The sequence below is a fragment of the Engystomops pustulosus genome, chromosome 10, assembly GCF_040894005.1.
Source record: "Engystomops pustulosus chromosome 10, aEngPut4.maternal, whole genome shotgun sequence".
NCBI lineage: Eukaryota > Metazoa > Chordata > Amphibia > Anura > Leptodactylidae > Engystomops > Engystomops pustulosus.
In genome coordinates this window covers 91,062,277-91,078,402 of record NC_092420.1, presented here as the reverse complement: position 1 = coordinate 91,078,402, position 16,126 = coordinate 91,062,277, and the positions used below count along the sequence as shown (strand labels likewise).

Sequence of the window (16,126 nt, the reverse complement as noted above, 5' to 3'; positions counted from 1 at the left end):
CTAATGGGGGTCAGTATGGCAGGTCCAGATGACAGCACTACAACACTAGGGGGTCAGTATGGCAGGTCCAGATGACAGCACTACAACACTAATGGGGGTCAGTATGGCAGGTCCAGATGACTGCACTACAACACTAGGGGGTCAGTATGGCAGGTCCAGATGACAGCACTACAACACTAATGGGGGTCAGTATGGCAGGTCCAGATGACAGCACTACAACACTAGGGGGTCAGTATGGCAGGTCCAGATGACAGCACTACAACACTAAGGGGGCCAGTATGGCAGGTCCAGATGACAGCACTACAACACTAGGGGGTCAGTATGGCAGGTCCAGATGACAGCACTACAACACTAATGGGGGTCAGTATGGCAGGTCCAGATGACTGCACTACAACACTAGGGGGTCAGTATGGCAGGTCCAGATGACAGCACTACAACACTAATGGGGGTCAGTATGGCAGGTCCAGATGACAGCACTACAACACTAGGGGGTCAGTATGGCAGGTCCAGATGACAGCACTACAACACTAAGGGGGCCAGTATGGCAGGTCCAGATGACAGCACTACAACACTAGGGGGTCAGTATGGCAGGTCCAGATGACAGCACTACAACACTAATGGGGGTCAGTATGGCAGGTCCAGATGACAGCACTACAACACTAGGGGGTCAGTATTGCAGGTCCAGATGACAGCACTACAACACTAGGGGGTCAGTATGGCAGGTCCAGATGACAGCACTACAACACTAGGGGGTCAGTATGGCAGGTCCAGATGACAGCACTACAACACTAAGGGGGCCAGTATGGCAGGTCCAGATGACAGCACTACAACACTAGGGGGTCAGTATGGCAGGTCCAGATGACAGCACTACAACACTAATGGGGGTCAGTATGGCAGGTCCAGAAGACAGCACTACAACACTAATGGGGGTCAGTATGGCAGCTCCCGATGACAGCACTACAACACTAGGGGGTCAGTATGGCAGGTCCAGATGACAGCACTACAACACTAATGGGGGTCAGTATGGCAGGTCCAGATGACAGCACTACAACACTAGGGGGTCAGTATTGCAGGTCCAGATGACAGCACTACAACACTAATGGGGGTCAGTATGGCAGGTCCAGTTGACAGATCCAGAGATGCCTAGCAGCTGATTATCTTACAGACAGGTATAACAGTCCATTCAGTAGAGTCACACAAGGACCTGCATGGAGGGTTCAGGGGAGATGGATGTCTTCTGTCTGTGACCAGTCATCAGGAATAAATTTATGGTCACTTTTGTCAGATTCGGGCTGACAGGATAACTAGTTTGTTACCAGGTTTATGGAGGAAAGGTCAGGATGTCAATCTGCAATTAACCTTTCTGACCGGAGGAACTAAGACACAGTAAGGTCCCTTTCACACTTGCGTTGCAGATCACGTCAGAGTCTGATCAGGGTGCGATCGGGGTTTGGTCAGTGAAAAACTGACATATTTTACCAGAGTTCAATGAGTTTTCAGTCAGAATTTGTTCAGCGTCTCAGTTTTTAACATGCATTTTTTTGGTGTTTTCAATGCATTTTTCACGTGTGTTGTCTGTGAAAAAGACTCAGGACTTTTCTATGGTAATTGACTTGCATGTGTCTCAGAGTGCAATGCGTTTCTGATACAACTCCATAGACTTGTATGGTGCGTTTTTGGTGGAAAAAAAAAATCTGAAAAAACCCATTCGTTATAATGGGTCAGAGTGCAATGCAAGTTCTGCAAGTCAAAAGCACACGCAGAACACGCACGTGAAAACCCCAAGTGTGAAAGAGGCCTAACAAGTGCATTACATGTGGAATATATAGAAAACTAAAACTAATATTCCAATCCCTTCTCCCCATTCTGTGACTAATCGACACTAAATGACATAAGATCTCCATGCTACAGTTCAGGTATTGTTACTTTGTGTCATATGAGTGGGAAGTCCAAAAAGGAACAGACACTTGTAAATGGCAGAAGAAAACTGTGATATTTACAGAGGTAAATGACCTAGCAGGACAATGGGTGACCTGGATGAACCTGTAAACCTGGAGGTCAAGTGACAGGACACTGACAGGAGACTGGAGCTCATATGGCTGTAGAGTTACACAATTAGAGAAACTGCTTTCTGAGATAAACTTTCACTTTACAGAATATTTTATTGCAGAAGTTTTTCGCCTGGTTGTCTTAGCTACATGTCAAGTAAATATCTATTTTACACATATATAAATGAGAATATCACAGTTACAGGAAAGGCCTCGTTACACTGCCCTCATTCCTAAGAGAACCTGCAGTCCTGAAGTTTTATATTACACCGTGACTACTGTTCTCACTTGCTTGTGCTGGCAGCTTTACCTTACAACAATAACTACAACATATTTAATTGAATCCGTACTGACACTGTACTAGCCACAAACACTTTGGATAAAAAAAAGGAGCAAACATTTACAGTATTTTATCTCAAAAACCTGGAGAAGTCTAAGATTTTATTTATAACTTGTCTCCTTCATGATGAAATAAACTCGGATGGTAACGTGGCAATGTTGTTGCACAAGTTGGAATAGATTGCTTTTATTTTTATGAAATATTTTGACCCGTTTTGTAAATCATTAAAATGAACCTGTCACCAGGTTTTACCCCCCTAAACTACTAACCCCCTCAGGTTGGGTATGAAATATCATTCCTAGAATTCCCTCTTTTAGGTAAAATCTCCTACATTTACCTATGAAGAAAAATCTTCCCCAAAGTCAGACAAATATGACTCTTCTTATACCAGTTTAGTGGTTTTCGGTATAGATTCACTTCAGAAGCCCCTATCTTGTGTTATATAGCACCTAGAAACAAGCTATTTGTGAAATATCAAAGATAAGAATCTCATCTTTCAGAGTAAAGCTGATGGGTTTGTGAACTACAAAAATAGACATACTGGCAGCTAAAGACATAGTTGGAAATACATGTGGCAGATAAACATCCAGTTCCTTCCTATTTTTTAACTGCCTGTTTGTCCAGATATGTAGCGCACAGAACAGTAAGCTTGGGATCTAAAAGATGAAATTCTTATCTTTTAAATGACACCATATTCCAGGTGCTACAGAACAGAAGATAGGGGCTTTTTAAGTGACACTCCTCCTGCAACCACTAAACTTGACTCATCTCATGTGAAAATGACTTTGGGAGAGATTTTTCATAGGAGAACGGGGGAGATTTCAAATAAAATATGGAATTCTAGAAAGGACATTTCGGCCCTGACCTAAGGGGATAGTAGTTTAGTAAAACCTGCTGACAGGTTCCCTTTAACCATCTCAAACTGTATTGCAGTTAAACCACAGGTCACTGGATGGGGTTTTCTCCTTGCATATGTTTGATAGATAATAGGCATCAGGAGTTACCTACATCTTTGAAATATCAATATATATATAAAAATAGCCCATAGGAAGCAGATAAACTAAACCTATGTCCCAGGAGCTGAAGTGTCCTGCATCATACACTTCCCTTTTCATTTATATGTGACCCAGGAGCTGACAGGTTCCCTATAAATAACTATTTCAGCTCTGTTATATGACTGTAGGGTAGGATTGCAGACGTCGTGTACATTTTTACAATACTGCGCTGCGGTTTCCATTGTGTGTCACATACTATTAGTAATATCAAAGAGCATCAGTAATTAAACTAGTTATCGTCTCTTCTAACGTGATGAATACTTTCTCGTTTGCAGACAGGCCCAAGCCGTTCATGGGAAGAGGATCCCAGTCTGTGACAACCCCGCCCTGGAGCTGTAAGGTAAGTGACCATAGAAATATCACTGGGCACAATGCAGGTGTGGTCACATGATTATTATTGTGTCTCTATGGCTACAGACTACCAAAATCCTTAGTCACACTCTCATCCATGTTTCTTCTTGCTCATCTACCAGATTTCTGCATTAGAAGTACATTAAGTAATATTTTATTATGTTATTCCCTCTTGTACCAGAAAAGCTCCACAATAGGTTTCAGTGGTGATAAGATATATAATATCAATACAAGAATATACATGGATAATACCTACATATGAGATGTGAATACCGATCTGGAGCTACACTTTAGGTTCTCTAAGAACGGGATCACTTTACAGACATAAATCATTCCCTCCCCCTCTGCTTGTTGCCGCCAGTTTCCTTCTAGAATATGAATTATTTTCTGTCTTTTCACCAGGTAACACTCTGGACTCTCGCAGTATCACTGCTGCTTCTGTCAGCGATGATAACCCCCGGGTCCCCTACTCCAGTTAAGGAGGGGCTGTCTGACAAGGAGTCTGACAATTATGGAACCATAGACCCCACCAGCATGGACCTGTATGTAGAGGAGAATGTAGATCAAACCATCCATTCACCAGGGAGTCCGGTGTACGGTGAGTAAAGTCATTTGACAATGGCCACAGTTATTAGAGTGTCTGCACCAGTTTTCTGTCTGACTTTGCACTAGAAAGCACGTGCACACTGCTTGTACATGTATTTATAATGTCTGCGCCAGTTTTGTGTCCGACAAGATAGAAAAATGTGCACCTACAGGGGCTGTTACTGCTTACAATTCTGCAGCATGAGCAAAGTGCACCAAAAAATGGTGCCCACTTCCCAAGCAGAGCGGGGGGCACAAGATTCATCAAGACCGGGCCCCAGTATTGATGAATCTGTCGCCCCCCTGTGCACTCCACATGCAACTGCACCCAGTACAGGTTGCACGAGTTTTCACAAATGTGGGCTAATTTATAACATTTTTGAGTATATTGGGAAAAAATACACTTTTGATGTTTTTGACATCATGACCACTAATGCCCAAGTAATGTTCTCTTCACATGCAATGCTCAGGGCTTTCTCACTCCCTGGGACAAAGGGGGAGCATTCACTGTGGAGGGCCCTGGATTCTCCAAATGAAGAAATCTTTTCCGGTCACTTGCAATCCGGTAGAAACATTACACATGTATACACTACTCTCTCTCTCTCCTCTGTGAGGGGTCAAAACTGCTAACAGATTCCCTACAGAATCTGTCAGCAAGTAGGACCATGCATCCAGGCTATATTCACATGAGCGTCGAGGGGGCGTATGTACGGGGCAATGGGCACACAGATTGATACAGTGTGGCACCGTACCGCTCTGTACATGATGAAAAGATAGGACATGTCCTATATTTCCCCGTGTTATGGCGCTGTAAGCATGCTTCGCTATGGAGTGGGGAGAGGTCAACCGTCCTCTTCTCCATCGCGGCAAACGTATGCCTGCCCAGGTACGTACGTGTGAATGCAGCCTAAGGTAATGTCCCGGGAGGGCTGTGCTGTCATATCATTCTACATGTTGTTAGTAGAAGCAAACAGAACACATGGTGAAAAGTGCTGACAGATTCCCTCCACTCAAATCCTTCTAATGACTGGGCTCAATGTACATTAGACAATGAAATGTAATCTTAAGACAAATGCCACGTGTTGCCAAATACTAATCTAATCTTGGATGCACTAGGTGTAAGGCGGATGTAAAAGACCTCCCGACTACTCCATGTAAAAAGTCAAAAGTGTCTTAATGTTAATTAACAGAGAAAACAAATGAGCCTTACTAATCTGTCCCTATAATCCCACAGATAACATAACCTCCAGAGGCCACGCTGACGAGGAATTACTAGATAATGTCCTATTTCGTGCCGAACGTTCTCCTCCGGGAAAAAAGAAGAATAAGAAGAACGGAAAAGGAGAGAATGGCAATAAGAATGGAGACTGCAGCAGGCAGAGTATTAAGGTGAAAGTGCGGGACCTTGGTCTGGGATATGACTCTGACGAATTGATTACATTTTATTATTGTATTGGGACCTGCCGAAAAAACAATAATTATGACATCACATTGAGTACTCTGCTCAAAAGCAAGCACATCAGCCACAGCTCGCACAGACGGGTCAGCAGCCAGCCCTGCTGCCGGCCAACCAGTTATCTACCTGTATCCTTCCTGGACATCAAGAATGAGTGGCAACTAGTAGAAAATTTGTCAGCAGCTAATTGCAGCTGTGGAAGCTGATGTTCCCTATAAGACAAAGGTGCAGGAGGAAATACGTACGACTCCAGGTAACAGACCAAGAAGCATTAAGGCAGAAGAAGCCGACAAGTCTGATGCCCACCAGGAGGAGCCACAAGTTGCACAAGGCATATGCATAACAAAGTGGAAAATGGCAACATTACGTCACCAGTCCTAAAAGTTTCACCTTCATTGTCTAAAGGTATAAACTTGGTGGAAAACCAACCCCAGTTTGACGTAATTGGGTTCTTGCTGACAGAACCTCTTACAGAGGTGGAGGATTAATGCTACTAGTCATGATGAAAGTTCTCAGACAAACCTGTCAGGACGTGGCGTCTCTAATGCAGGCGAAAGTCTTTACTAGACATGTGGAGGTATATAGGGTAAGACGGCAGAGAAGCTCCATCAGGAGCTTCAAGTAATACTCACTATTTATCAATGTACTATATGATATATTGAGATACTTATGTAACTGTCATAAAGCTGCTGGAAATATTAGGCATAACATTCACAAGCCGGACCATGTAAACGATGCAGATAATCAGGATAAGAATAAGAGCCGATGGTGCTTCTTCCATCATAGACGCTGCATATGAGCTCTGAACACTGCAGAGATGAGGGAAGATTGGCAGGTTAAAGCCGCGGTCACACGTTCCGCTAACGTTAGATTCATAACGCAAAACTAGTCCACAGGGGGGAGGGCCTGAAAGCGTACATGCGATCGTGCCAAGGTCCGCCCCCATGCGCTAGTGTTAAGTCATGAACCTGGGACCACGGCCCAAAGGCACATTAATTATCATCTTCTGATGTCACTTTTTCTGTATTACTTTCCGAGTGTTTCTTTAGGGATATTCATCGGAATACACAATCCCTCCTATCCTCACCGCAATCTGCACCCAGCAATAAGAGAGATTTCTGGGCTGCTTGGATTTGTCCTGGTGTGGATAGAGAATGGATTTGCCTGAGGCCGGTTGCACACAAGTGACTTTGTTATCGGATGGTAAGGGTGCATTCCGAGGCGTTTAACGCACATGTTTCAAAATGCACTGCAACAGCTAATTAAATTGATGGTAACTTTTGCATTTACAGAACACATCTGTTTACGCAAGCACATATGTAAACAGTGTGTTAACAAAGCATTGCGTTACCCGATGTGTTTAGCAAGAGCAAATCTCTCTTCAGCTGTTGCAGTGTGTTTTGAAACGCATGCGCTAAATGCCACATGTGAATGCACCCTAAACAGCTGAGCTGAACTCTGCGTGTCGTGTCAGTTCAGTTCCTTGAAATCTATTTCATTACAACAGTGATATGACCAAGTCATGGTTGCGAAACGTTTTGCGTTTTACTCAACCTCTACTTGAACTGCAAAGTAATCTGTTTTAATGAAATGGATCAAATAAAGAATAATAAGTTAATTTTTAAGTCACTGGATCACAGATTTATTTTTTAGACTTTACATCCCGTAACCAGAGGGAGATATATTTTGCTCTGTAAGTACAAGGATCACCAAGGGTACTCACCTGTGACAGATTATTGTATTGTTTTTTTGCCGTCATGCGAACCCTGTCGGAGACGGAACATTATTATCTTTGAAGAGTTTTACCAAATGAAACAGAAGGATATAAAACAGAAGATGCAATAACTTTCATAAGTCAACAGAATCTATTTCTTCATCCATTGTGAACACTGGTGAGAATTTCAGCCGACCACAAAGAAATTAGCAAAACCAAAGATGAAATATAAGAGCTGCTTTCTGAAGCAGATAACACACGATTGTCAAAATCAATCTGCATTCAATTTTATGTAAAATGTTGATAAATGATGGGCAGAAGGAATTGCAATAGGGATCTGCAGTAGACGAACTTCCGGGTAGGTGGTAAATGACTCTTTGTATGGTATTTAATCATTGGTTCTGTAAATTACAGATGTAAGAATGACCGTGATTCTCGCTTTCCAAAGTAAAAAGATTATAAAAAATTGTAGAAGAATCATATGCAACTGCTGCAAGGTGTCGGCTCACAACACCACACCCAATAAGATTTAATGGCATGTAGCAATCAAGACATGAGTATAAACAATACAGCGTATACAATTACGTAGTGCGGGTGCATGCTCCGTGCTAGAATTAGAAACACACCCTTATAAATGTTCAGATAAATCAGGCAGTATGCTATTACACTAAAGGTCAAAGCGATTAACACAATCTAAATCCACCACGTGCTCAGTAATCTCATCATTTCACAGTAAAGTCATACAGCATGAAGACATCAGCACAAGTATCTGCAGCGACTGGGACTGTACTAAACTACGATTAGCCAGAGGTTATGTATCACTTGCTATTTGTGCTCAGGATTCAGACAATTATTCCTATGTCTCTGCCTAATTAACATGATAATGTATATCGGGGAAATAAGAACTCCGTACATCATATATAATGCACAGATTTCCCTCCACACCATAGTGACCAGTCCGTGGGACATCACTCGCCACGTCTGTGATCACAGACTGATCACGGAGTAATGTGAAGCAGCCCTAAGAGTAAGATATTACCTAATAAGTCAACCACAAACTATTGGCTGAACATGGGAAACATAGGGCCCAATCTGAGCCCACAAATGACTGAAATCATGGAGTAAAATGTTATTCGTGCAGAAATAGTATTAAACAAAATGTATTCAGAGACAGCAGCAGTGTTTATAGACCCTGCGCACAGGATATTAATACAGGGCAGATTTCTATGAAGACTGAGCCACTAATGTGAGAAATATTGACTATGATTGACAGAAGCCGAAAACCAGCATATTGAATATGTGACCTTGAGGCAAACTTACCTATAATAAAACCAATGCAATTGCTTGGGACCACAGGGGTCAAAGAGGGGGCAAAAAAGAAAGTAGCTGTGCATTTGGGGGCCCGAGATTTTTGCTTTGCTTAGAGCAGTTTGTGTTCTGCCATTTACCACTTTTTTTTTAGACAAAGTGGAGGGGCACAGAATTTACCTTCTCCCCATTTTTCAGTTCAAATTTAAGATGAAAAATTAACATACAAGAAAAGTAATACAAAAAGTAGAGCAAAGAACAAAAAGCGTCACTAGGTCTTCTTACATTGCATCCCTCTATCCGCGTTGTCACATATGTTACACAGATCCTGTTAGGCCTGTGTCACCCATAGACGTCCATGTAAAACAACAAATACTAGAGGCAGTATATATCTTATCCCTGGACGCCTCTGTATGGAATAAGACAGGCTGTTATTGTATGCAGCGACTCCTGCAGATATCATCACATAGTATATCAGTGGCCTAGTCCTAGAGGAGGCTGCAATGATCCGTACCGGACGCTGTCTATCAGTCTTGTTGTATAGTGTTTACATAGAAAACCCTTTGCAGAGGGGATGTTCAATGTGTTATAAGCCACAGGAGGCTTTCATGGGACGACACAACTCCCATTCTACGAATAAGAATTTCCCAACAAGGAGAACTATTGTTACCATGATCTGTGATACGTAACCATTGCCCTGCCACCTGGTACATGATGTCTGACCCTTTGGCCGTAGTTGAACTCATTTCCATCATTATAAGGGCGAATTATAAGTCATCAAAAAGGCTGCTCGCCTCCGCCCCTCTCCATGGAGATATATGGCACATGGCTCTGTATTACGGGGAAAGATAGGACATGCCCTATCTTTACCCCGGGTACGGAACGGTACGGTGCTGCACCATACCGCTCCATGCGCCCATTGCCAGCCAATAGGGGACATATATACGGCGGCTGTATATATAGTGTACGTCCACCAACGGCCGTGTGAACGCAGCCTTCATCTGGTGCCAGGTTCCCCTGCACGCTCCATGCATAGGCACGGGGAGCACCTTTAGCTCTGTATGGAACCATAAGAATGTGGTGTGCCATCATACAAGCTCATGGGGAGGCAGACTTAACTGTAAAGGTGTAAGGGTTAAGTTTATATAGGTGAAAATTAAGGCAATTTTCTAAATCTGAATGTTCAGTGTTTTTACTTAATAAATTGAGGGGAAAACCACTTATAGGGTTGTTTTCCAGGTGGGTATCCCCGTCACTTCTTCATGACCATCACAAGATATAACCAGACATTATCCTGAGTGGACAACCCTTCTTAGTGTATATAATTTTCACCAGGTAATAAATAAAAGACTCCAAGAATTAGTCCCAAGATTTACATGATCTTAAATCTGTTGCGAGGCCCCCAGAATCTGCTCCCCAGTATCACTGATCACAGGTTCTTCCACTGTTAGGACTTCAGGGCATGCAATGACATCCTATAAAGTGATTCAGATGACAGGGATTATAGGGATACATAGAGATACAATATATCCAAGTACATGTGTTTGTTACCAGGGAAGTCTGATGAATGTTTGTCTCCTTAATAATTCCTCCGTTGCATTCACATTGCCAGTGTACTGTTCCCGCTTCCTCCTTACAATGACAGGGCGACGGTCACATCTTGTACAGAACACAACAACGTGGACTCCGCTATCAAATCTGTTGCTTGTCTTTTCATGACATCAGCGTCTATTTATTGCCTCTAACTTATTTATTTATTGGTTGTGTTTTTTTTATGATACATTCATTCATTTTCAAGAATTTATTTATTAACCTTATCTCTTAATCTCGTGATTTATATTTTGTATACCAGTTCATATTTAAAGTCTATTTTAGACGTAATGACGGCCGGCATTATTCCTACATGTGTAATGGGTCAAACGTTCATTGCTGGTTCTTTTTCTATATGTTTGTGGGGGGTAAAATAAACCACTGACCCACGATCAAGCAATAAATCGGTTCCATTCAAACGTGTCACAGACTGTTAAATTAAAAATACTGTCAGATATTTTGTACTGTTTTATAGTAATATTAACCTATTTACTGTTTTTATTGCAATAAAGTCTATTTTTGTATAGATGCCTGTTTACTATAGAAATAAAGTTGATACTTTCTAAATAGTGTATCTTGTGCGAGTGTAAAGTCTTAAAAGCAATCAATATCATAGAGGCACATAAGACACACACTTGATTAGTGTGATTTGAGGGGTGATTTGTCTAATTGCATTACTATTAACATTTGCGTTTACAAAACGCTGTGTAAACATGATGTTAATGCATGTTAAAAAACGTAAACATAAATGCATTAACACATACATTAAACTGTGTTTTGTAAACACAAATATTAACAGTAATGTAATTCGGCATTTCACCTCTCCTCAGATGTTGTATTGCGTTTCAAAACACAATGAAAACGCAACCAAAATGCACCGCGTGGCCACGCTCTCAGCAATAGTGTAATAGACCTACAAGTCCATCCTACACTGCATTAGATTTATAAGGGAAGGTAAAAGATAACATCAAACCTTCTTTGGCTAACAACCATGCCGGAACAATGCACAAAAATGTATATCCACTGTCCCCCCTTTTTTTGGTTCACAGTGTGTAAATAAGTGGGGGATTAAAGCTTCCATAAATCCTGGGCTGCATAGAGATTGTGCCCCCAACAAGTATTTAGTTCTTCTGCATTAAAACGGCTTGCACAGGCATTTTACAAGTTTATACGCGGGAATTGGGGCACACGCAATGCTTTTGAGGCGCAGCTCCGCTGGTAGCCATGCGACACAAAAAGGGGGCGTGTTGTCGGACGATCCTACTAATTCGGACTGAGCGCGGGATTTAACATTCAAATTGTGTTGCACGCCCAATGTTATAGAAAATGCCACAAAAAAGATGGTGAACTCTGTCGGACCTGAGCGGGGAAGCGACACATTTATGATCTCAGGCGCACAATCTTAGTGAATCGCCGCACTAGGTGGACAATGCACTTTCTGTGAACTCGAGTGACCGGGTAAGTAAATATGCCCCAGTGTGCTGTTGGACAGTTCTTGGACCGTTTTTAAATGCACTGAAAACGCATGCAAGTTTGCATGTTTACCTTGCGTTTGGCTGGTTTTATTCCGTTTAACAGCTCCTTAAGGTGATGCCACACATGGCGTTTTGAAACCGTTTTTGGTCCATTTTTAAGCACTCCGTGAAAAAACGCATGCGGTTTTTGAAAATGCATGCATTAAAAAAAACTGCATGCGTTTTGGCCGTTTTTTATTGCGCAAATTCAGAAAACCTGTTAAAAACGGATGCATTTTCAAAAACCGCATGCGGTTTTTTTACGGATTGCTTAAAAACGGACCAAAAACGGTTACAAAACGCCATGTGTGGCATCACCCTAACACTTTCAGGAATTAAGAAAAATATGTATGCATGAATTTTCAGTGCATTTAAAAAATGTCCAAGAACGCACTGTATTACAGCGCCCTTAGGGGTGTATGTATTTATTTTAAGTGTGTAAAACTATTAAAAATACTTAAATGTGCTTTTTGGGTGCACATTGCTTAGTCAGGATACCTGCACACACAGTGGAATGGCTGCAGAAATAACGCCAGCATTAATTGCGCGGCCATTCCATGAGTATCGGAAACATCCAATGCATAAATATGTTGCGATATTGCTGTGCCAGGAGGGGTGGAACTCAACCTTTGCATTTCAGAAGTTGAAATCCGTAGCAGGATCCACAGCAATTACATGCTGCATACCACAAATCCACAGCAGAAATCCATTTTCGCTGCGGATTTATTTTGCTGTGTGTGTGCACTATATCAGGTCACTTTCACAGAACATACCAGAATTTGTAAGCCAAAGCCAGGTGAGCGAGAGTCAGGTCCTCTGCTGCCGCCTGCTGCAGACCTTGAAGAAAATACAGAAGTTGCATTAATCTCACTGGGCCACATTTACTAAGCAGTCTGCGCCAGTATTCTGACTGCACATAAATACACGTGGAAACTGCTTGCCAGACATTTAATATTTAATTAAAACATGTGGCATATAGTGCCAAATAATAGGGTGATAATATATTAATTCCATCTGTGCTAAAGTCATCCAAAAAAGTTATGATGGCTTAACAAAAAGACGCTGTAAGAGTCTAGGGGTGCGGCCACACGTTCAGTTTTTGAGGGTGCTGTCACACAGAAAGGTTTCACAATTCCATTTTTCCAAAGAGAACAGTAGAATTATCACTATTGTAAATTTGTAAGGTTAAGGGCTTCGCTATTTTGCATGTGTTTTATATGTTATGTATAATAAACATCTGTTCTTGTAGATGGGCTGTACAAAGCAATTTCCCATGGAATAAATGACATTTTACTGTATTGTGTTCTCTGTTTGTAAGGAATGGCTGAAGATGCACTGATTTGTCAGTTTGTTTCATGCGGTTTTTTGTTTGTGTGAACATTGGTATAATCCTTCCCCTGACAGCACCACACACGTATGTCCCTTCCAATCACAATATTCTCTTGCTTTTCCGTGTTGTCTGTGTGCCAGAGTTCTGGTCCAATCACCTCCTAGAGTGGGACTCTGACATCACATAAGAGGTCTGTCTTTCCTAGATTCCTTGCCTGCTATAGTATTATCACTTAGTAAACTTGCTTTGTATCCTCTTCTTTTGTATTCTGGTAATCTTGACCCTGATTCTGGTGATTATTCCTCTCTGTTTGTACTGTCTTGTCAAAGGGAAGTACAACTAGTTGTCCTCTACCGCTTAGGGGAGGTGAGGTAATCAGGCCAGGAAAGCTGGTAAGGAGGTTTACAGAGGTCGCACTGACATTTTTAGAGAAGGGTAATAATGCTCCTCTTACTATTTTGGGGGAGTATTTTTAGCTGAGGAGGAGTATAAAATTTTTGTAATACAAATATTTAACTCCTAGCTGTATATAATGTAAACAGACGCTATTTATACATGAAAATGATCTTTAGCGCACACAGCACGCCCTATTGGCTGCTGCACAGGGGTACAGAGCAGACAGGGAGCCCCGCAGCCAGCAGGTCTCACCCGGGCCGGCGCTCTCGCTCTAGGTCTCTCCAACACGGCGCTGACACGGATCATTGTATTACGTTTCCTGATGAGCGGTTCAGCTTGCGTTACTGGTATTTCCCTCTTTTGCAGCACGCAGCGAATCGCTCAGCCTGCGCGCCACAGGGAATAATTGAGTACTTTTATGCATGGCAATTATTTTGGGGGGTAATTGCGTCTCACCATGCATCTAGGACGCATGGTGAGGCGTTAATGCGACCTCTAGAGGTTTAGTTTCAGAGTCCACTGTCTCTGTCACCTCTCCATTTCTAGATTCTGCATAGCAATATTACAATTAGACTTAAATTTCCAAAAACTTAAATTTAAATGTTTTCAAATGACAATTTAGCTAAAATGTAAAAAAAAATCAGAACATAAGAATAATAAAATAAGAATCGTGGAGAATTATGTCACTAGCCCACAAAAAGTTAAAGCCATTAAAGGGGTTTGCCCATAAAAGAAAAATCTAAAATTTCAATCCCCTGGTGATGTTTACACGATAAAGATAATTTTTAACCCCTAACTTTATCATTTTACTCAGTTTTATTGCTGTTTTAGCTCCTATCACTCTTAGCAGACACTTCATGATCCCTCTGCGCTATGAGATGCTGTGTGCTGACAATGTGTTTAGATTATCAGGGTACAGGTTTATATACACTTTCATTTAGCCTCTGAACATTCTACTACTATCTGACACAAAGAGAAAGAAGATAGATCAAAGATGATGAGATCAATGAGACGGATATAAAACACAGAGACACTACTTGCTGACAGGAAGTGCCTGTGTTTGAGCTGGTCTTGTAATGCAGGGGGAGGGGCAGGAGGTAGAGAGCACTGCAGTGTGCATATAGGAGAAGCTATTGACAAGAAGCATCCGACCGTCAGAAGATTTATAGTCGGATCCAAGGGGCAACCAAAAATGTAAGCACCAGGAATGACAGACACGGGTTGGAATTAAATCTGTGAAATGCTGCATGTTTGTTAATAAAAGTACATGAGAGAATGGGGCTTATTTACTAAGGGTGCACGGATCTGGCGGATTTCCTGACAGTTTCTGGATTTGTGCCACTGTGACAGAGATTTGGCAGAGGATTGTGTGGCACCCGATCTGATTTTGGCGCAGCGGCGCCATCTTTCATGTGACAGAAATCTGGGGGGGGGTGCGACTGATGCGACTGATTCGGACTGAGCGCGGGATTTAACATTCAATTTGTTTCGCAAGACAATGCACTTACATGCGACACATGCAGGATATCAGGCGAACGATCTTAGTGAATCACGGCAGAGTGCATGATCGTCGGAACAATGCACTTTGGATGAACTCCGCGGCCGGGTAAGTAAATGTGCCCCAATGTGTTGTTTGGTTATTTTCAGCATATTTAAGAATCTTGAGGGCAAACACCTTTAAAACAACACGTGTGAAAACCAAATAGTATCTGGTCCTAAAGACACAAACACTATAGAATTAAATATTGCAGATTGTGTTACAGACATGAGAAATGTCCCCATTTATTCAGCACCGACTGATAATAATCACCTACAATATCTTCTGCTCATAGAGGATCTGAATAGAAACCTGACCCTGTTCACATTCTACAGGAGAGTAAATAAACATTTACCCATTTACGCTTCTCTGGAAATCTGATATCATTTGAATTCCATGTCCCAAGCCTGGGGCTGTATTACTCCCTCTAGTTATCAAGCAAAATAATGCAAATACATAGAACTGTCACACAAAAATGTAACCGCTGCCATCAACAGTTATGAGGAAAGTAAAATAAAACATGTCAAGGCCCCGGTAGCACTTGGTGATAAACGCGCTGCCATGATAGTATCCTGCTTGGGCTTGTTGCAATCTATTGGATTTAGACTTTACATTTGCATTTCCTTTTAGATAAGTACAAACATGATTTTTTTGTTTTAGGATGTTTCACTGCCAATTTTATATTTCTAGCACAGGCTACTGAACAGATGTCAGAGCCCTCTCCATAGCCGGCGAGTCTTTGCTGCACATTGCTAGCATCGATCACGGGTGTTAACCTGTCCATCACCTAGGATTGTCGCTCCCCGTGATGTCATCAGGGAGAAGCGATCGGTCGCCATAACAGCCAGGGGTCTTCTGAAGACCCAAGGCTGTCTCATTTAAACCCATTCATTACAAAGTGC

The 16,126-nt window shown here is 42.1% G+C and overlaps 1 protein-coding gene across 1 annotated transcript in view; it reads left to right on the top strand.

Annotated features, from left to right (window-relative positions):
• ARTN (artemin) overlaps positions 1–11,019 on the top strand; it is a 37,442-nt gene extending 26,423 nt beyond the window's left edge. The window contains exons 3-5 of the mRNA XM_072127465.1: positions 3,719–3,783; positions 4,197–4,392; positions 5,614–11,019. Of these exons, the coding sequence (XP_071983566.1) occupies positions 3,719–3,783; positions 4,197–4,392; positions 5,614–6,041 (689 nt within the window). The 3' untranslated portion in view covers positions 6,042–11,019. The remainder of the gene's footprint in view (positions 1–3,718; positions 3,784–4,196; positions 4,393–5,613) is intronic.
• Positions 11,020–16,126: the final 5,107 nt, after the last annotated feature.